The 21645-nt window shown below is 49.3% G+C and overlaps 1 protein-coding gene across 8 annotated transcripts in view; it reads left to right on the top strand.

Annotated features, from left to right (window-relative positions):
* The first annotated feature begins 4205 nt into the window (after positions 1-4205).
* The window catches only part of LOC147021846 (histone deacetylase 4-like), a 291321-nt gene continuing 273881 nt past the window's right edge, over positions 4206-21645 (top strand). For 6 of the 8 annotated variants that reach the window (XM_085892253.1, XM_085892250.1, XM_085892247.1 and 3 more), the window contains exon 1: positions 21550-21623. Coding sequence is in view for 2 of the 8 variants with exons in the window: in XM_085892251.1 (XP_085748377.1) it covers positions 21602-21623 (22 nt within the window). In the remaining 6 variants the exon portion in view is untranslated. Of the gene's footprint in view, positions 4427-21549; positions 21624-21645 lie in introns of those variants that run through there. The other 2 variants (XM_085892251.1, XM_085892252.1) reach the window with 2 other exon arrangements.

Raw genomic sequence — 21645 nt, 5'->3', positions numbered from 1 at the left:
TACTGTGACCTGGACTGAAAGAAACTTCGTACCTGTAAGAGTGCATCACATCTAGTGGCAATAGTCAACTTTCAACTCTGAAGCAGAATAAACACTTTTCATTGAGATGGGGCGAGGAGTGAAGAGGCGAGGGTGGGGGATGAAGAGGCGAGGGTGGGGGATGAAGAGACGGGGGAACGGAGTGAAGAGGCGGGGGGCAAGGTAAGCAAATTTTTGGGAGGGGGTAAGCAAATTGAAAGCGGGAGACGGGGGGAAATGGGGCAGAGGATGAGTGGGCGGGGGCTGGGGTCAATTAGGTGGGGTTGAGTGTGAGGGGGTGGACAGGAGGGCGGGGGAAAGTGGGGCGGGGAGTGAAGAGGCGGGGCGGGACCGGGATAATTAAATTTTTGGGCGGGGGTAAGCAAATTGAAGGTGGGGGGGGAATGGGGTAGGGGCGGGGGATGAGTAGGCGGGGGCAAGGACGCCCTGTCTAGTCCATGTCCCTCGAGTGTGTTTGAGCTGGTGAGGGTGGTTGAATGAACGGAATCCGTCTGTGACGGGGTTTCGGCTCGTGTGTGTATATATATATATATATATATATATATATATATATATATATATATATATATATATATATATATATATATATATATATATATATATATGTATATGTATATATATATATATATATATATATATATATATATATATAGATATATATATATGTATATGTATATATATATATATATATATATATATATATATATATATATATATATAGATATATATGTATACATATATATATATATATATATATATATATATATATATATATATATATATATATATATACATATATACATACATATCTCACCCACCCACATCTCTCAACTGTGAATGTAGGAAGTAGCCAATCAGCTCTCACCAAATCAACTAAACCCAGGTGGCTTGGATTATATGAACAATTGACCCCTCCCACAGTCCTCTTGATGAAGAAGCTGCATAAAGCAACCCAAGATGACCTATAGAGGGTAAGCGCTTTGCTGTTTCGAACCCTTCTCAGAGAACCTCAACATTATAGAGATGTTCACACATCATACACACATGACAATCCCAATGCTACACACCCCCTCAGTGACCAGACCAGTTTCGTCGCTTATTGGTGAATCATCAGCGATAGCGCAGACAGAAATACATACCAAAGAGGCTCCCAAGCATGCACCATATGCAAACGTCAAAAGCAGTTAATATATAAATAAAGACCCACCCACATCTCTCACCTTTGAATGGAGGGAAAAGCCAAAAAGCTCTCACCAAATCAACTAAACCTCGGTGGCTAGGATTATATAAATAATTGGCCCTCCCTCACTCCTCAAGCCAGAGAAGCTGCATAAAGCAACCCAAGAAGACCTACACAAGCTAAGCACAATGCTGTTTCGAACCATTTCCAGAGTTCCTCAACAACTATAAAGATGTTCACACATAGTACACAAATTAGAATTCCAATGCTACCTGCCCCCTCAACTCCTGGACTGGTTTCATCGCTTATTGGTGAATCATCAGCGATAGCGCAGACAGCAATGCATACCAACGAAGCTCCCAAGCATGTACCACGTGCAAGCATCATATTTCAATCATATTTCGATGATTTCTTGTAATTAGTCTGTGAGTAGATCATGGAAAATTGTATCATATAATGCATTAACTCGCCCCATGCTCCTAATTTGAAAACTATAGCACTTACAAAAGTGATGTACACAACGATTCGTAGCTATGATGAGCAGGCATTCGATAATACGAGTGAGGAAAGTGAAGAAGGAAAAAAAACTTTATCATTAAGAAATCGTTGCGGCATGTTCCAAGTCAGGGCATGGTTGAGCAGGACAAGAAACATAGCAGCTTGAGACTCCAGAGAGCGAGGTGGCCGAGGATGTGCCCGATGAAGGATATAATTAAATAAGGCCGTTAATTATCTTCAAAATGGGTGTTTCAATTAACCCAAACACACAATTTTTACTTTTGTACTTCCTTCGAGTTTTCTTAGTCTGCATGCAAAGTTTCAGGCCATTAGGTTTTATGTTGTTGGAGTAATGGAGGAGATACACACATTTATTAGTGTGTGTGTATATATGTATATGTATGTATATATATATATATATATATATATATATATATATATATATATATATATATATATATATATATATATATATATATATATATATATATATATATATATACACAGGGTGAGTCAGAATTAGCGCCTGATTTCTGTCAGTTAATTGTTTGTTTGCCATTTGTATTACAGTGTACAAGAAGGTAGAAATAAATGAATGACATATTTATCTAACCATTTATTCAAGAAAAAAATTATTACAGAACTGTACCAAGCTGTTTTACTTGCAATTTTCAAAGTGCCCTCCCTCGTGATCGATGCACAATTGCAGCCGAGCAGGCACAGAGCGGCACACACGTCTGCAGAGTTCGATATCACTTTCTTCAAACTTTGCAGTGATTTGAGCCTTCAATTCCTGAATAGTACAAGGCTTTTCACGATAAACAAGGTCTTTCATGAGCCCCCAAAGAAAGAAATCTGGAGGTGTAAGGTGTGGGGAGCGTGCCGGCCACTCGATCGGACCGCGGCGGCCGATGCACTTTCTGGGAAAGTTTTCATCAAGCCACTGACGAACATAACGTCCATAATGAAGTGGAGCTCCATCATGCTGGAAATAACAGTCCTGATCTTGTACCCTGGGCCAAAAGAAGGTTTGCAGCATATCCAGGTAAATTTATGCAGTGACAGATCCCTCAAAGAAAAAGGGTCCAATTATCCCTAATGGAGATATGGCTGCACAAACTGTCACTCCAGGTAAATTTACCTCCATCTCAACTGTCACTCTTGGGTTATTCGCAGCCCAGTACACACAATTGTGTCTGTTAATTGTGCCATAAAGCTTAAAACATGCCTCATCTGACCAGCAAAATCAAAAATTAAAAACTACGAAAATTAATACTCTGCAAGACAATTATTAACAATATGACTTCCCAGAAAGAATCTAACAGCCGAAATAACAGAAATCGGGTGCTACTTTTGACTCACCCTGTATATATATATATATATCTTCCCCCTTTGCTTTGTGCATCTCTCATTACCGAAAAAAGTCTTCATAAGGAGTATCGTCGCTCTGAATCATCGGAAAATAAACATAATGAATTTTATCAATCACTCATTGACAGAGGTATGCTAGTACCAAAGGAAAACCACATTGAGGAACCCATTAAGTTTGCGTTGGCTTCTCCCAAACCATACATGCTCTGCCCAAACCTTTCACGAACCAGCTGACTAGGCTTGGCATTTGACCTGAGTTGATTCTGGCAGGAATATGGTCAGGGTTCCAGCAAGAGCAACAGTTGGTGGTCGAGTGAGGTGGGAGTCAAACCCAGAATAGACAGCTTGCTCGAAGCTACATCCCGCAGGGGAATGTATACATGGAGGATCTATACATGAGTCACAATAAACGGTGAGCCTGTTCCTATTGTGACGACATCAGCACCCAGAGTTTTCCAATATTCTAGGAGTTAGGATTTTAGTGTGTTCAAACGATCCTTCTATCTCCCCCCCCCTCCCGTCATCACCCAAGTTAGAAAGTTGATCAATATTTTCGGGTTTCGGTCCAAAGGAAATGTTCGATTTGCTTTGACAAGGTGTGTGAACCATATTTATGTAAATGTTTAATGTAAACGACTCGACCGTGAAATCACCACGTGATGTTCGAGAACAAACGTCGCATCACAAACCGGATCGCTGTTTCCAAAAGCAGAAGCAACATCGGACAGAAATACATTTTCTTTCTCTTTTGGAGGAAACGGTAACGGGAAATGCAAAGGTCCAATGGACACGCTTCCTGCATGATCAAGTGATGTGTATAAAGTTTATTATTTATTTCCGTCTGTCTCAAAAAAAAAATTTAAAAAATGAATGAATGTCATATTAAAACATATTTCGTGAAACGACGCTCACCTCTATTATTGGAACAATGGACTATCGTCCTAATAAACACAAACAATATAAATATATATATATATATATAATAATAAATATAATAATATAAATAAATAATCTCGAACACGTATTGTCATGACATCACATGGCTGTGTCCCGCTGTGATGCCCGCCCGTTGAGGCTATTTATAGAACTGCATGTTCGCTTCCCATTGGCTGAAGGTCCGCTCACGTGCCACGCTTCGCTCTCCCTAAATAACAGGTCTCGGCGTCGCGCGCGAGCTATGGCGGAGGCGAGTCGCGCGGACAGCTAGCGGCCGAGTGTGCGTCCGGCAAGCCCCGTGTCCCTCCCTCCTAAATTCCCATCGTTCACAACGACATCACAAGGTGAAGATCTTTCGGTAGCAGGTGGAGGAGGTTCCGCGGGGATCGCACGGTTTTGGAGGTGCTCGTCCCATCCCCCCCCCACCACCCTCTTTCCGTTTCGGTTTCATTGTTTTCTCGCTGCGGACATGATGCGCGGATGCGTTTCCCAGCTACAGTGTATCGAGAGAACTCTTTTGAATGGCGGCGTTGATGGGCCGCCCCAACTGCGGGGACAACACCGACACCTTTTGGCTTTGCGATCTGTGCGTGCGTCTTCGTAAAGTGCCGAAACGATCTATTCCTATGGACGCTCTGGATCGAGAAAGTGATTGGTAAAGTTGCGCGAGCTGGTGTCGCCCGAGGTCGTGCCCCGTTTCGGTTATCTGTGCACGCGTTACGTGGTCGTGCTGTGCGAGGTGGTCGTGCCGTGATTTGGTTATCGATGCATGTGCGAGGTGGTCGTGCCGGGGTTTTGGTTGTGGATGCATGTGCGAGGTGGTCGTACCGGGGTTTTGGTTGTGGATGCATGTGCGAGGTGGTCATGCCGTGCGAGGTGGTCGTGCCGAGTTGTGGTTGTGGATGCATGTGCGAAGTGGTCGTGCTGTTCAAGGTGGTTGTGCCGGTGTTTTTGTTGTGGATGCATGTGCAAGGTGGTTGTGCCGAGTTGTGGTTGTCGATGCATGTGCGAGGTGGTCATGCCGTGCGAGGTGGTCGTGCCGAGTTTTGGTTGTGGATGCATGTGCGAGGTGGTCGTGCTGTGTGAGGTGGTCGTGCCGAGTTGTGGTTGTCAATGCATGTTCGAGGTGGTTGTGCTGTGTGAGGTGGTCATGCCGAGTTGTGGTTGTCAATGCATGTGCGAGGTGGTCATGCTGTGCAAGGTGGTCGTGCTGTTCGAGGTTGTCTTGCCGAGTTTTGGTTGTGGATGCATGTGCGAGGTGGTCGTGCCGAGTTTTGGTTGTGGATGCATGTGCAAGGTGGTCGTACCGTGCGAGGTGGTCGTGCCATTCGAGGTGGTCGTACCGTGCAAGGTGGTCGTGCCGTTCGAGGTTGTCGTGCCGTGCGAAGTGGTCGTGCTGTGCGAGGTGGTCATGCCGAGTTTTGTTTGTGGATGCATGTGCGAGGTGGTCGTGCCGTGCGAGGTGGTCGTGCCGTGCGAGGTGGTCGTGCCGTGCAAGGTGGTCATGCCGAGTTTTGTTTGTGGATGCATGTGCAAGGTGGTCGTGGTGTGCGTGGTGGTCGTGCTGTGCGTGGTGGTCGTGCTGTGCGAGGTGGTTGTGCTGCGCGAGGTGGTCGTGCCGCGCGAGGTGGTCGTGCCGCGCGAGGTGGTCGTGCCGCGCGAGGTGGTCGTGCCGAGTTTTGTTTGTGGATGCCGTGCGAGGTGGTCGTGCCGTGCGAGGTGGTGGTACCAGACGGTGGTGATTTCCGGTGCATGCACGTCTCCTTGAGGCCGCCCGACTCGGTGGTCCATTCTCTCCCCGCATTGATTCCTTTTAATGGAGTCTTGGTTGTGCTTCGGTCATTGCGTGAACACCCTCCAGGTGTGGGGTCCCGTGCTTGTGGAGCGAGCCTCGCTCGTTACCATGGTTTTACGAGACTTTTGCACGCGATCCGTTTGACGCTCACCGGGTCGTAATGCACCGCCTCGTGTTCGAATCTCAAAGTGGACATTCGAGTTTCTCAAGTTGTAAACTTTTCGCCGATCGTCGCCGATTCTGTTAAAATAGAGCGTTTTGCAAGATGTGGTCGCACAGCGCGGATTGACACGCTCACCTTGTTATTACCCCCACACCGAGCCGCCCCAATGGGGTTGGGGTAATTTCTCCAAGGTAACGCCTGCATCACCTTCATGCATTTTTAATGCCGGTTATGAGCTTCTCGCTAACATGGTGTTTGTTTTCACCTGTAGGAAGCAGACATTTGCCAAGTGCTCTTGGACTCGATGCTTATTGCCGTCTGTATGCGATGATTGTCAATTCCCAGCAAACCTGTCGTTCCCTGTTTGTGGAGATCACTTGATGTTATTGTCCACCGTGCTCCGCGTAGGACGAGGGCAATGCAATCGGCCTGCGACGGCGTTAACCTGGGTTAGCTGTGGTCTTCAGAAGGACTAGACCCGGATGATGGCCGTGTTTGCTTTTGTGCATCGACCGTTGGAGGTTCAGACTCGAGTCCAAAATAAGGCCTCAGTTATTTTATAACGTGGTTTACGCAGTTCTTCAGCTGAAATGTAGTGTTGGTCGGTCGAAATATAAATATAAATATAATTTCAATTTTTAGAAATTATATATTTTTTATGATTTGTTTTCAGATGTTCCATGGAAAAGACAAGGGTAGGTGGGGGGGGGGGGATAAATATACATCCCGGACCAGGAGGATCGAAGAAAACATTGAAGATGGAAGACCATTCAAATGCAGGATGCCCATGTTCACTTTATCATCTGATGTGAAAAACAATAAAGAAGGATGAAAACTTGTTTTTACAATACAGTCTGGCATGTTTTTCTATAGAAACTTGATGGATCATCAAACAAATGGAAACAATGCTGAGAAAATTACTGTCCAAGTCCATAGATATGTGCATGCACACCAGTGCATAGTGCTGGATATGATTTTAAAAAGGTGTCTACTCGGAGTCAACAAGCTCAAAATGGTCAATCAGAGCCATAACCAGCTCTTACTTTTCAGCAGGCATCTGATCGTACCATCTCCCCATCCCCATGAGCACATCAAAGGCTGATTTCTGGTCCATTGAAGGCTGAATATCAGCATCTCGCAGAGAAACTTTGACGTACTTGGCACCGAAATCTTTCAATATGAACAGCGGTGTACAACTTTCGACGGAAACAAAATTGGCACGATCGAGAGTAGCCTGCAAATCATCCCTACTGCTGCACTGAATTGATGCAATCGTTCGGCCAGAATATTCGTCGTCAAGCTGTTGCATAATTAAATCACCAATAGTCACTCAAATTTATACAGCTGACATACTTCTTAACAATCACTTTCACCCCAGAAACCACAGTCAATCTGAACCACGCTGGCCACTGCTCAGATGCCATGACCGAAGACGACTGCGCAGTTTGGTTAAAGGGGACTCGGCATTTTGGTGCTCGCGCAAAAATATATTTTGAAAATAAATGCCGACGTTTACATTTCAGGTTTTGAAACTTTTGTACCTTCGGCGGAAAATGTATAAATATAAAAGGCTAAAAATGTGTTTTATATTTATATTTCATTTTGGCAAATATAAGCCTGGTGTTGGCTTAGTGGTTAGGGTGGTGGTTTGGGATCCCAGGGTCCTGAGTTCAAGCCCCGTTGGCTGCTGAATTAACACCAGGGGGTTGACTCAGCCTGTCATCCTTCCGAGGTCGGCGAAATGAGTACCAGTGTACTGGTCCCGGTGTATGCCCCGGTTAGAATAGGTGTACCATATCCCTGTGTGTCGTAAGAGGCGACCAGGGTTGGCGTCAGGAAGGGCATCCGGCCATAAAAACATTGCCTCAAGAAAAAGCCAACCCCTGCACAGCAGGGAAAAATGGCTGTAAAAACGGTCATTTATTATTTTTATTTCGGCAAATATACCGTCGGCGGATCTCTAAACCAAGTTATAAAATAACTAAGGCCTAATTTGGTTATTTATTTGTTTTTGTGGTTACAGTGTGATTGCCGTATTGTTTAATTTAGTTTATTTATTTATTTATTTACACTGGGTTCTGGAAGCCAGAGCCACATGTTTGATGCCACTGCGGAGCTTCACAGTACCACGTTGTCTGCACCTACGTGTTAAACTAATTGTGTGAATGCAGGTTAGCAATTGATCCCCCGTGGATCTGGTGCAGGTGGTATTGTTGTGGGCCAGGGTTCGTTGGCGATAAACGACCGCTACGTGGAGCAGTGGAGTCGTCTCCCACCGAACACCCGGAATTTAGGTCGTGACTCTCGGATAAGTCGGAGAGTTCACAGGTCCCTAAGCGGACCGTGGTCGCCAATATTCGACGATGTGGGGTAGGGTTATTTGCCTAATTTCAATACACCTAAATACCCATGTCGTAAAACTACCGGGGAAACCACACCCTCGGCCGACTTTGTCCGAATCGAGTTGCTATCACCGACTCCGATTCGGCGTAATTGAGCGGAAGTTACCAAAGCCATGCCGGCCCAAATGAACAATTTATGGCGCGAACGGCCTTACTAATTCTCAAACCCACACCATGCTAGGCCAATGGAGGAAAGCACAGAAATCGAGCTGGTACATTTAACAGGGGTTTATCTATCTATAATTCCAGGTGTGTGTGTGTGTGTGTGTGTGTGTGTGTGTGTGTGTGTGTGTGTGTGTGTGTGTGTGTGTGTGTGTGTGTGTGTGTGTGTGTGTGTGTGTGTGTGTGTGTGTGTGTGTGTGTCCGCTGTTTCTCGACAACCACTGGTCCGATATAATTGAAACTTGCCAGATATATTGCTGGGGACCTGAGGATGTGCCTTTTCAAGGTTTGATGTTAATCGAACAAGTGCTTCCCAAGTTATGGCCATTTATTTACCAAACCAATGACAAGACACGTTGCGTGGGTGTGGCCGATGGGGAAGGGAAGCTCAGCCGCGTTCCCCATTACGGGTTACAACGTACGGACTTCTGGATAGTGATGACTGTGTATTCTAATAATTTCTCGATGTCTTGTGCGCATTTATAGATCGACACAATGCCCCAAGTTATGATCGTTTTCATATTAGACGGTGCATAAATTTCGGTAACAACAGTGCTGGTATGCTCCGAACCAGGAAGTAAATTTTTTTTCTCTCTATTCTCTTTTCTTTTTGTTTTTCCTTGCCACGACATTGCGAAAAAGTAAAATACGTTGGTGCTAATTGAATAATTGGGTATTAAAACTAAATTGTGAATAATCGTAACTGCGAATAATATGCGAACTTCAGGGCCACGCACGTACTGGCATGCGAGAGCGAAGAAACGGCCTGTGTGGTTTTGTTGCTCGTGGTTTGAATATTTATTTATTTATTTATTTATTTTATTTATTTTATTTTTATTTTTACGGGCACGTACTAGTTTATAACAATAATCGTGGAGGGGGAGCACAAAAAGAGCAGAGTTATCACGAATTAAAGAAAATGTAATTTACAAGGAAAGGAAAACACTTATACAATCCTACTTACAGACGGGACACACACACACACACACACACACTCACACACTCACACACTCACACACTCACACACTCTCACACTCTCACACTCTCACACTCTCACACTCTCACACTCTCACACTCTCACACTCTCACACTCTCACACTCTCACTCTCTCACTCTCTCACTCTCACACTCTCACACTCTCACACTCTCACACTCTCACACTCTCACACTCTCACACTCTCACACTCTCACACTCTCACACTCTCACACTCTCACACTCTCACACTCTCACACTCTCACACTCTCACACTCTCACACTCTCACACTCTCACACTCTCACACTCTCACACTCTCACACTCTCACACTCACACCTGGATCCCGTGGGTCCGGGCCGGGGTACCTGTCCCACTTCGTGCGGTCACACCGACCCCGAACCACCACAGTGGGACTCGAACCTACGACCTTGGCGTTGTCGGCATCAAGACTGCAGACCGCTCGCCAACGACCACAGACCGCGCCGCAATCGCCACCAACACTCCTGTCTGCTAGGTCTTCGCCTCAATCACTCCTGTCTGCCATTCTCTTGTCTCTTTTCCTCTCTTGAGGTGGGAAGAGTTTTTTCTCACCCCTTTCCTCCTGATTGGACGAGGGGTTGTCGGACGACTCGTGCTCAACCTCCCGATTGGCTGGGGCGCGCGTGTGGTGCTCGCCCTCCGCTCATTGGCTGGAGGAAACTGTCCATGCCTTTCCTTGGGGCGGAGCCTCGATCCAAAGCAACGGAGGCTCCGCCCACGCCCTCAGCCAAAAACACGTGGGCAATGGCGACTGGATCGAGTGAGGGACAGTGGTGTTGTTGTTGCTGCTGTAGTTGTTGTAGTTGTTGTTGTTGTAAAATTCTAACTAAAAAATAACTTGTAGCGCACACAAAATTCCCATTAGACAGAATGAGGGATTCTAACTCTCAACACATACTTATCGAAATAACTAAGCTACAGGGACTCTGGCTGTTTGTGTGCACAAGGAATCCAGATTTGTTACAGTATTCCAATCCAGCTGCTTGCTTGCTTGCCTGGGGTAAAGGAGCACAGCGTCCCACCCAGCACGTTTGTTCGTTTGCACACAGTATATGCTTTTTCTTCAGATTGGGCCACCATTGCTTTTGTTCCTCCAATTGCATTTTGATGGATGTCAAAGGTAAAGGCAGAACCATTTAAATGCCCCCCCCCCACCACTTGCTTGGATGTGGTGATGTCCCAGCAGCTTGGAGTGAACTCTTGGTGGAGGTTTCCAATGCAACACGAGAGGTGTTCTACACTCCAAGAAATGCCAACTTAAAGACCATTTCTCAATATACAATTAGGAAGTAAAGGGAAAAAAAAATTGTAAACACCATCGCGTGAATGATCGCGTTCAGACATCATTCATACGTTGCTGCTGTCTGCTTTTGGAGAATGCACCGAGTTACCTTCACAAAACAACATCACAATATGTATACACGAGGGAGTTGGTACATCATGGAGCACAACACTCAAAATAGATTAAAACACTCCCAAATCTGTTCCATCACAAGTTTAACCAAATGAGGGTTGTTTTAAAACTACCTTTGAGCAATTGGATATTTGCAAGGCAATGAGAGAGTTTAAAATCAACTTTCACTGTGCATAAAATTGTGAATCACGAACCGGGTGGCCAGCCCTGATTTTTGACTGACGGTTCAGGATTTTGGAAGTTGGTCAGGGTGCCAAAGATGACTGCTCTGCTCTTCCTGAAAGTCGCTGCCACCTTTAACATCCACCGAAGATCAGTGATGGCAGACGGATCCTCTGGCGAAACGTCCATCTGAGGGACGGCGAATGCGTCAATGAATGTGCAATGCCGGGGTGACGGTTTGTAACCGCGTCAGGATTCGAACCAGGTCCAGCCAGCTGAAATGCGATTGCATATACCTCGAAGTCATTCTTCCAGCCCCGTATCTCATCCGTACAAGATTTTAGCATTTGATTAGATGCGAATCGTTATCGTCCTGCTTTCCGAATTGCATGCTCCCTGCACTGATTAAGTGCAGGTGTATGTACGTACGTGATGTGTAGAAAAGATTTTTTTTTTGCATGGAAGGGATTTTAATTTTCACCAGCAACTTAACAGTGATTCTGTAATCACATGCAGGTATTTCTTAACTTTGTCCAGTATTATTTAATAAATAAATAAATATATATATATATATATATATATATATATATATATATATATTGTTGCGGTTTTCGCGCCCGCCGGCGTGCGAACGGCCACGTAACTCGAATCGCGGCACGTCGCCCACCGGACGGACAATCCAGTCGTGACCCTCTCGGACTAACGCCGGGAACCAGTCACGGGTGGACCTTTCGGTCTCACTGCGATCGAGCCAATCAGCCCCCGCGTGGGATAGGGTTGCTCGCCAAATTCGAACTACCTAAGTACCCACGCGGAGGGTAGACCGGGCGATCGCACCTCGCCGCAGGTCGACTTCGGACACGGGCCACTTAAGCGACCCGTTCCGTACTATCAGAATAACCGAGCGGTGTTATCGTCGACCTCGACGGTTCGATTAATTATCGGGCGTATTCAGCCCACTACCAACCCTTTACGTGAAGCAAGATGGGGATTCAATGGAGGAAAAGACGAAGCGAAGCGGGAGAACAGTTCAACAATAAAGCACATTTATTCGCGGCACACGGGAAGCACACAAATACAATTCCACCAAATGCACACAAAAAAAAGAAAACACAATTCCATTTACACAAAAAGCAAATATAAAAGTGAAAACACAGTGCAGAGCTAATACCGACTACCGAGCACACGGCAACACTTATACAATTCTACCTCACAGACGGCGCTGACAACACATACCCAAAACCAAGGAAAAGAAATACCTCAAGAATGAGGCGGGCCTGAGGCCGAGACCGGGTCGGGCCTACCCGTCTGGTGATGAGACGCGGAGCGGCGATGGCCCCGCAACCCGCGGGCCTCGTGGACGGTGTCTGGTAGGGGGTGGGAACGGGGCCCCCTTGGTCGCACTATCTCAGCGCGGGGGGAAACAGGAGGGGGTTGCTGATGCTCGGGGTATAGAGGATCTTTATTATCCCTGGTGTGCGTCTCCACCTCGGCCAGGTCGCGCTGCCGGCCTCCCTCGGGCGTGCAGCTCCTGGCACCGACGCGAGCACCCCCTCGTCCGACTCTCTTCAGCTTCTCCAGCCACTGCAGGCTTCGGGCTCCAGACTTCCACACTCGTCCCCTCCGTTCCGACTCCTTCTCGTTCTCGTTCTCCTTTTCGTTCTCGTTCTCCTTTGCGACTCTCCTCTGACTGACGAACACCGTCCTTTTATCCCCCCCGTAACTTCGCCTTTGACCCCCTCCCTTCGACCTTTCACCTCGCTCCCCATTGGCCCGAGAAAAAGTGGGCGTGAAGGCTTTTTGATCCACAAATTTGCATATATCGATCTTTCTGGAGGCGGGGCCAAATCGCCCTCGCTCACCGATTGGACGGCAAAAAGTGGGCGTGTGTCGTTTTTGATCCGTTTTTGAAGCACAAAATCCGTGATTTTGTACACGCTGTTCAACGTGCGCCCTGCACGAGTCCAACACCGGTACCCACAGCGGGGCAAGAACGGTGGCGATGCTACGGTTGCGAGGTGTGACGTGAAGGTCGTGGCGGTTGTGGTGAAGCGGTGTTGTGGTTGGTGGTTGATGTTGTGGTTGTGGTGGTAATCATGGCGGTTGGTCCAAAATAAAGATAGTAAAAGAAAAACGGCTATCCTGAAGAGTCGCAGCACGTATAAATGACATGTATTCCCACTAGACAACGGGTTTGGGCCTAACTACACATGCACTTACCGAGATACCTCACCTAAGGGACCTGAATGGTGGTTTGCGAATTTGGTAACCACAACACTACCCCCTTCCCTTTTTACAGACTCGTCCCGAGTCGTCAAATTTTCGTGTGCCATCATGTGTAGTTTTCCCCTAGTACATTTTACCTACGGATCCCTGAGTGCGACATTCATGGTATTCGTGTCCCCAAAATAAATAACCTGAGGGCTGCGTAACTATCTAAACAAACTCACTCACACGGACGACTTAAATAAAATTGCCGGCGCTAGACAGACATGCCGGGGGCGCACTCATATTTACAGTACATCTTAACCTTAACTTACAAATTTTACACTAAACCATGGCCCAGGATCACTGAACTCTGCAAAAGAAAAGCAGTTAGCAGGGAGCCAGGCTGCCCACATGCAGTCTCTGGCTCAAACAATGCAGGTGACAGGGAACGTGGCTGGCTGCTCACACGCAGTCCAAGGCCTTCCCTTTTGAACTGAACGCAGTGAACCACAACGGTGCATGGGCCGCACAACGCAGTCTCCGTGCCAGCTCAAGTGGCACACGCAATGAGCACAACGAATGGATGCATGAACGGATGGACGCAAAACACGGTGCACGGGCCGCCACTGCAGGCCCGTGTTGTAGCTGCCAACAGGGCAGTTCTCGCAGCTTGCAAACTGTTGCCTTGATCCTGGCGCACATGGAAATGAACAGGGAGGGGGCAAAGCAAAAATTGAACGGGGCTGGTGAACGTGGGCAGTGGGCATGGCATGGCAAAGGCAGCAGGCAAACACAGCCCGCAGAAGAAGGCCGCTGCAGGCAAACACAGCCGGCAGACGAATTGGCCGGCACAGGCCTTGACGCAAAACACGGCCAGCCGATGGCACAGGCCTTGCAGCACAGCAGCTGCAGACGATCCAGCCGGCACAGACCTTGCAGCAAAATAACAGCTGCCGATGAAGTTGGCCGGCCTCCGCCTTGAAGCAAAACACGGCCAGCCGATGAAGTTGGCCAGCCTTTGCCGTTCAATGGAGGTTGGTGGAGGGAGTGCGGTGGTGCTGGCCACTTGGAAGGCGGGCTCGGACCTACCTACCTGTCTCCCTCCCACCTATCGCCTTTGCCTGTCACTGTACATACCCACTCCCTTAATTTGTCAAACCCCAATTTAGCCCCAACTTATTTTTTTATTGTTTTTATTTTTACTTCCCCACTATAAATCGTCCCCTAACCCCCTTTATCGTCCTTGTTCGGCTAACCTATTCTGTCACCTAGCCTACTCCCAACCCCTACGTTCCCTTCCCGGAGGGGAATAAGGGAGAGCTAACGTCCTGTGTCGAGGCCCAACGAAGCCTCAGAATGGCCTCCTCAGAGTTCGGCGATCTATAACCAAGTGGGTCCAGCGGCCCACAACGACAGCGAGGGGATGGATGGTGCGGAGGGGTACATCTCCTAATCTACCCTAACCATTTAACTGTTAAACTACCCCGGGGCTTTCAACAAGCGCCTCTCGCTTAAACTATTGGTTCTAACAACCCAGATTCCCGTCGCCTGTGTTGGTGTCCTCACAATTTCGGGCCTCGCCCCCCAATTTTCTCTCCGTGCCCTCACACGGTCTCCTGGCTGGGACACGTGGCTCCCTTTGGCAGGCACGACCCTCTGCCGAATCTCCCGCTATGGCACCCCCGGGCACTACACTGCCTCCGAGCCTACCAGCTCCCTAACACCGGGGAGTGCCCCCATGGCACCTCCCCTGAAACGCACACGTGGCAGGCCGGCCTCCCGGGCCCCTTTCCGAGGGTCACCCGTGCCCACAACACTGCCCACGCGGCTAATGGCGCCCCGGGCCCCCGCACCAAGCAGGCGCACCCGTGCCCACTACTCTATCCTGGCCCCCCATGGGCCCATGGCCTACCGCGGCCGACTAGCCTGGTGCCCGGGGTACCCACTCAGCGATACTCACCTTTCGCAGCCACGCTCCCAAGCCCGTCAACAGGGCTCCTGCACCCCTCCAAATGGGTTTCGAGCCTACATTCCCACCAACAGCAAAACGACTTCCATTTTTCAATTTGACTAATCCAGCTAACTCACTTTACTCTGACCCCGGGGTCCCTTGGGCGGGAGTCACTCCTCCCCCCAATCACTCATCGCACCATGCATTCCCCATTCGCTCCACACTCAGACCCGCTGGCCTCACTCACTCAACAAGTACTCACCTCACAACTCACCAACTCTTCAACACACACACCGCTGAACTCTGCCATCCTCCTAACTACATCCCCTAACTAACTCGTGCTCCCACGTCGTCCCTTAAACTAGTAGCACGTTCCTTTTAACACTACGTAGCTAAACTACGTCCCCTCTACACATTCACAGTCTGTCTCGGTCTCCAAATAATCCCATTAATTATTTACCCATCCAAAAGCTCACTAAATCCCTCTACCTAATCCATTCCACGGACTCCATGAGGACTTACCCCTGCCCCATGAAGTCGGTCTAACTAAGCTAACCCTTCCCCCTAACTAGTTTCCATCCTGTGCCCAGGGTAAGGGGGTCTTCCACCCCTTGCCCAGGAATCCTGTACACCCGAAAGTGAGGCTTGCTTTTTTTTTTTTCCCATGCGCAGCACCTGCGCGGCAACTCAGAGCTCGCGCACTTTGCACCTGCCCGTGACGTCATGCAGCTGCACGTGTTCCTCGTCCCTCTTTGGACGGGACCATCCGGCAGAGATACCCCTCCTGCCGGATTCCAACCACACGTGCAGCCATGACGTCACCGTGCGCAAAAAAAAAACCACAAGCCCCACGTCTCGAGGGGTTTCCCACGCGAACACATGTGCTTTGCCCGTTGGAGCTGAACACACACGATCGCGTGGAGAACCCGTCCGGTCCAAATCCATTTACCTGCCTAAACTTTGTCCGTCCGCGGGATCGGCAAATCCACCGCTGGCGTTTCCGGACCGGGACTTCACTCTCGCAAGCGAGCACGTGGCGGTCTCGTGCGTTGCACAGCACGAACCGCGTGCTCACTGCTGGGTGAACCCGGCACGGTCCTCGAAACAACTACAGCCGCTACTCGGCTTTCTTTCTTCTGTCGCCTTCGTCGTCGCCATTCAACCCACGCACACCTGCGTGTTACGACGCACACAGTCCACTCCATCACATTCACACGGGGAGACGCGGCTGCGTGCTCCCGCATGCCGACCGACATCTCCCTCTCATACCGCTCTCTCACACACACGGTCTCCCTTGCACACAGCGACCTTGCACACGGCCGTTCACTCACGCGTGCCTCACTACTCACACAAACCATACTACTCACACGTGGTGCTCCATTCACTCGCGCGGGGGCACTCACCCGCGGTGCCTCACCCACACACGCGAGGGCACTCAACCGCTGTGCCTCATCCACACACCGTGCCTCACTCATACACGCGGGGGCACTCACCCGCGGTACCTCACTCATACACACGGCGACACTCACACACGCGGTCTCTTCCACACACGGTGCCTCACCCACACACGCGGGGGCACTAACCCGCGGTGCCTCACTCACACACGCGGGGGCACTCACCCGCGGTGCTTCACTCACACTCCGTGCCTCATCCACACACACGGGGGCACTCACCCGCGGTTCCTCACTCATACACCGTGCCTCACTCACACACGCGAGGGCACTCACCCGCGGTACCTCACTCATACACACGGCGACACTCACACACGCGGTCTCTTCCACACACGGTGCCTCACCCACACACGCGGGGGCACTAACCCGCGGTGCCTCACTCACACTCCGTGCCTCATCCACACACGGCGTGCTGGGAAGCACGTACTCCGGCACCATCGCCACCACACCACTCACACGTGGTGCCTCACTCATACTGGCCGTTTCACTCACACACACGGCCTCACTCACACACGGTGCCCCATCCACACCCGGCGTGCTGGGAAGCACGCACTCTGGCACCATCGCCACCACACCACTCACACACGGGGTCGCTTCCACACACGGTTCCGCACTCACACCTTGCACCACACACGCAGGGACAACCACACTGGGGATTCGTGTCCCCACAAGGGTCTCCGGGGCCTCTATACCCCCCAAGCTCTCCATGCACCTGTCCACAGCACTCGTCCCCTCAACCTCGCAAAGCACGACCGAACTCACCTGGTCGTGACTCGCCTCAAGGGGGAATACTCCCTCCCCTCGTTCCTGGAGGAGGCCATCCAGGTGCTCGCACTGGGTCTCTACCCAGTCCGCCAGCTCACCCCCTTTATCCTCCACTACCTCCGTGTGTGTGTGTGCGTCTCTAAACCCGTCATTATCATCCAGTCTCTCTATTTTTTCTGTCTCCCGTGTCTCTGCCAACTCGGTCACCTCTTCACCCTTTACCTCCCTTGTCTCAACTATTATTATTTCCTTTGTCACGGCCTTGTGTCTCGTCTCACACGTTTTGGTCTCCCCATTTAATTTTTCCCTCTTGGTCACCGTCGATTCCTCTGTCACGACCCTCGTCCAACACGCCCCCCGAATTATTTTTTCACCCGCCTCCACCGCGGGCCTGTCAGCCGTTGCACCCCCTTCCAGCTCGTTTGCTCCCACACGTGGAGTCGCCATTCCCAGCTCCCTGGTCACGGCCTTCATGCCCGCCTGCAGGCATCGGCCCATGTTCTGCGTCTCACCCCGCAGCTCTTTCATTTCTTCCCTCATTTGCTGTGTATTCGCATCCATCGTCGTTTTCACTTCATTTGTATTTGTATCCATCTTTTCGTTCATGCCTTTCATTTCGTTTTTTATTTCATTTGTCATTGCCGCATTCATTTGTGCCAGCATGGTGAATAGCTGGGCCATGTCGGATGCACTCAAGTGAGCCGTTTCGGCAGGGGTTGGGGAAGGGTCTTGGTGGAGAGGGGGGGGGAGGTGTCATACACCGCGGCCGCTGCCGCACCCACCTCGGGCCCTGGGTTCAGTTGGGCGAGTCCGTGTTCCTGCACAATCAACACTTCCCGCACGGGGACCCCATCCTGGACCATGGACTCTACATTACTATTACACATACCTAATCCACCCGGCACCCGCTCGCCTTGAGACGCCATCTTGCCTCTCGTGAAGGGTTAATTTGAATCGCTCGTAATTTGGAGGGAATCGGGGGTCGCTTCTCTCACCCCTGGACCGATTCCCGTGAATTTAGCCGGAGACAGGAGAGCCCGTTTTCCTGTTCTCCGATACCAGTGCCGAGAGGAGGGCGATGAATTTGTATCGCACGACCTGACACCAGTGTTGCGGTTTTCGCGCCCGCCGGCGTGCGAACGGCCACGTAACTCGAATCGCGGCACGTCGCCCACCGGACGGACAATCCAGTCGTGACCCTCTCGGACTAACGCCGGGAACCAGTCACGGGTGGACCTTTCGGTCTCACCGTGATCGAGCCAATCAGCCCCCGCGTGGGATAGGGTTGCTCGCCAAATTCGAACTACCTAAGTACCCACGCGGAGGGTAGACCGGGCGATCGCACCTCGCCGCAGGTCGACTTCGGACACGGGCCACTTAAGCGACCCGTTCCGTACTATCAGAATAACCGAGCGGTGTTATCGTCGACCTCGACGGTTCGATTAATTATCGGGCGTATTCAGCCCACTACCAACCCTTTACGTGAAGCAAGATGGGGATTCAATGGAGGAAAAGACGAAGCGAAGCGGGAGAACAGTTCAACAATAAAGCACATTTATTCGCGGCACACGGGAAGCACACAAATACAATTCCACCAAATGCACACAAAAAAAGAAAACACAATTCCATTTACACAAAAAGCAAATATAAAAGTGAAAACACAGTGCAGAGCTAATACCGACTACCGAGCACACGGCAACACTTATACAATTCTACCTCACAGACGGCGCTGACAACACATACCCAAAACCAAGGAAAAGAAATACCTCAAGAATGAGGCGGGCCTGAGGCCGAGACCGGGTCGGGCCTACCCGTCTGGTGATGAGACGCGGAGCGGCGATGGCCCCGCAACCCGCGGGCCTCGTGGACGGTGTCTGGTAGGGGGTGGGAACGGGGCCCCCTTGGTCGCACTATCTCAGCGCGGGGGGGAAACAGGAGGGGGTTGCTGATGCTCGGGGTATAGAGGATCTTTATTATCCCTGGTGTGCGTCTCCACCTCGGCCAGGTCGCGCTGCCGGCCTCCCTCGGGCGTGCAGCTCCTGGCACCGACGCGAGCACCCCCTCGTCCGACTCTCTTCAGCTTCTCCAGCCACTGCAGGCTTCGGGCTCCAGACTTCCACACTCGTCCCCTCCGTTCCGACTCCTTCTCGTTCTCGTTCTCCTTTTCGTTCTCGTTCTCCTTTGCGACTCTCCTCTGACTGACGAACACCGTCCTTTTATCCCCCCCGTAACTTCGCCTTTGACCCCCTCCCTTCGACCTTTCACCTCGCTCCCCATTGGCCCGAGAAAAAGTGGGCGTGAAGGCTTTTTGATCCACAAATTTGCATATATCGATCTTTCTGGAGGCGGGGCCAAATCGCCCCTCGCTCACCGATTGGACGGCAAAAAGTGGGCGTGTGTCGTTTTTGATCCGTTTTTGAAGCACAAAATCCGTGATTTTGTACACGCTGTTCAACGTGCGCCCTGCACGAGTCCAACACCGGTACCCACAGCGGGGCAAGAACGGTGGCGATGCTACGGTTGCGAGGTGTGACGTGAAGGTCGTGGCGGTTGTGGTGAAGCGGCGTTGTGGTTGGTGGTTGATGTTGTGATTGTGGTGGTAATCATGGCGGTTGGTCCAAAATAAAGATAGTAAAAGAAAAACGGCTATCCTGAAGAGTCGCAGCATGTATAAATGACATGTATTCCCACTAGACAACGGGTTTGGGCCTAACTACACATGCACTTACCGAGATACCTCACCTAAGGGACCTGAATGGTGGTTTGCGAATTTGGTAACCACAACACTATATATATAGTTAAACTAGATTGTGGAAATGTCTTCCTTACAATTAATCCAATTTTATTGTACTGAGGTCAATTGTTTTAACAGTAACACAGATTAATTTTTTTCTGGTTTTATTTTTTTTAATTTCCCCCATAAACCACTTAACTGACAATTCTCGTAAACAACTGATGATAACTTGATAGCAATGGGAATGATTTTAATTTTTTTTTAATTCCTCAATAATGAGCAAAATAATAGAGATCATCGTCATGCTAAGGGAATGCCTGTTTGTCTTCCACACATTGTGCATGCTGTTTCACATCCCCGTGACCATAGGTGCGTCAACTGGTCGGTTGGACATTTTTGTTTTAAAATAATTTATTGCAACATGCGAATGAGTTTACATAAGAAACTGGAAACGAGGTCCATCTCGAAATCGGTGAACGAGATGGTGCATCATGAGCAATTCAGACTTGTCGGCATGTTTTGTGGCACGTTAAATTGCTGATGTAGTGCTCATACCTTTGATGTAATCGTCTTTGGCAATGGTTTATGATTGTGATGTCCATCCACCTTTGATTCAAAAGCTCCCTCGACATTGACAACGATTTGGGCAGCTTTTAGCACATCATTGCCCGGCGTGTCAATGAATGACACCTGTAATAGAAAAAATAATTAATTGTTATACACTCCCATTCTCGGAACGTATGCAGTATTGAGTGTCACTTCTGGAGGAATGTACCATACACAGTATTGAGCTTTAAAAATGATCCAAGTGATTGTATCTAGGATGCAAAAACTGTCAACATGTTGCATGCAGATTGAGTCATTTAGGTTTGGACTGGGGAAGGAAAGGAAAGTAAGGATGGCTATTAAATTGGGGAAATTTTAGAAAGTGTGGTGTGTTTGTGGAAGGGGAGAAAATTAGAATGTGTGTGCTGGAGAGGGAAGATTGGCAATTCTGCCATTTTTGCATACGTAATATGTAAATGTCTCCTCTGTGAAAGTCTCTTCTAAAACTTCTTTCACCTATTTTCTGTCCTTCCTTGTACATTCCTTGTTCCTCTGCAACCCCCCCCCCCCACCCGGCAAACTTTTTTTTATTCTCTTCCCCAATCCCCTTCTTCCCCTCCTCTCCTTTCCTGCCCCATTTTCTTGCTTCTCTATTTTATTTCACAATTTGTTCTCCCATCCTGCTCATATGTATATAATATGTAGATGTTCCCCCAAGTGACAGTTGTAACGGCCTTTTCATTTGTGGCCCTGTGTAGGTGTGTGAAGGTGGTGGTGGTGGTGGTGGAGTTCTAACCCAGACTGCCCACCATGACCTCTCAGGGCCAGCCAGGTAGGAAAAGCACACCTGATCA

The sequence above is a fragment of the Eptatretus burgeri genome, chromosome 8 (assembly GCF_056783735.1).
Source record: "Eptatretus burgeri isolate ZD-2024b chromosome 8, Ebu_testis_v1, whole genome shotgun sequence".
Lineage (NCBI taxonomy): Eukaryota > Metazoa > Chordata > Myxini > Myxiniformes > Myxinidae > Eptatretus > Eptatretus burgeri.
The sequence above is the reverse complement of the archived record's forward strand: the minus strand, read 5'-3'. Positions and strand labels throughout refer to the sequence as shown.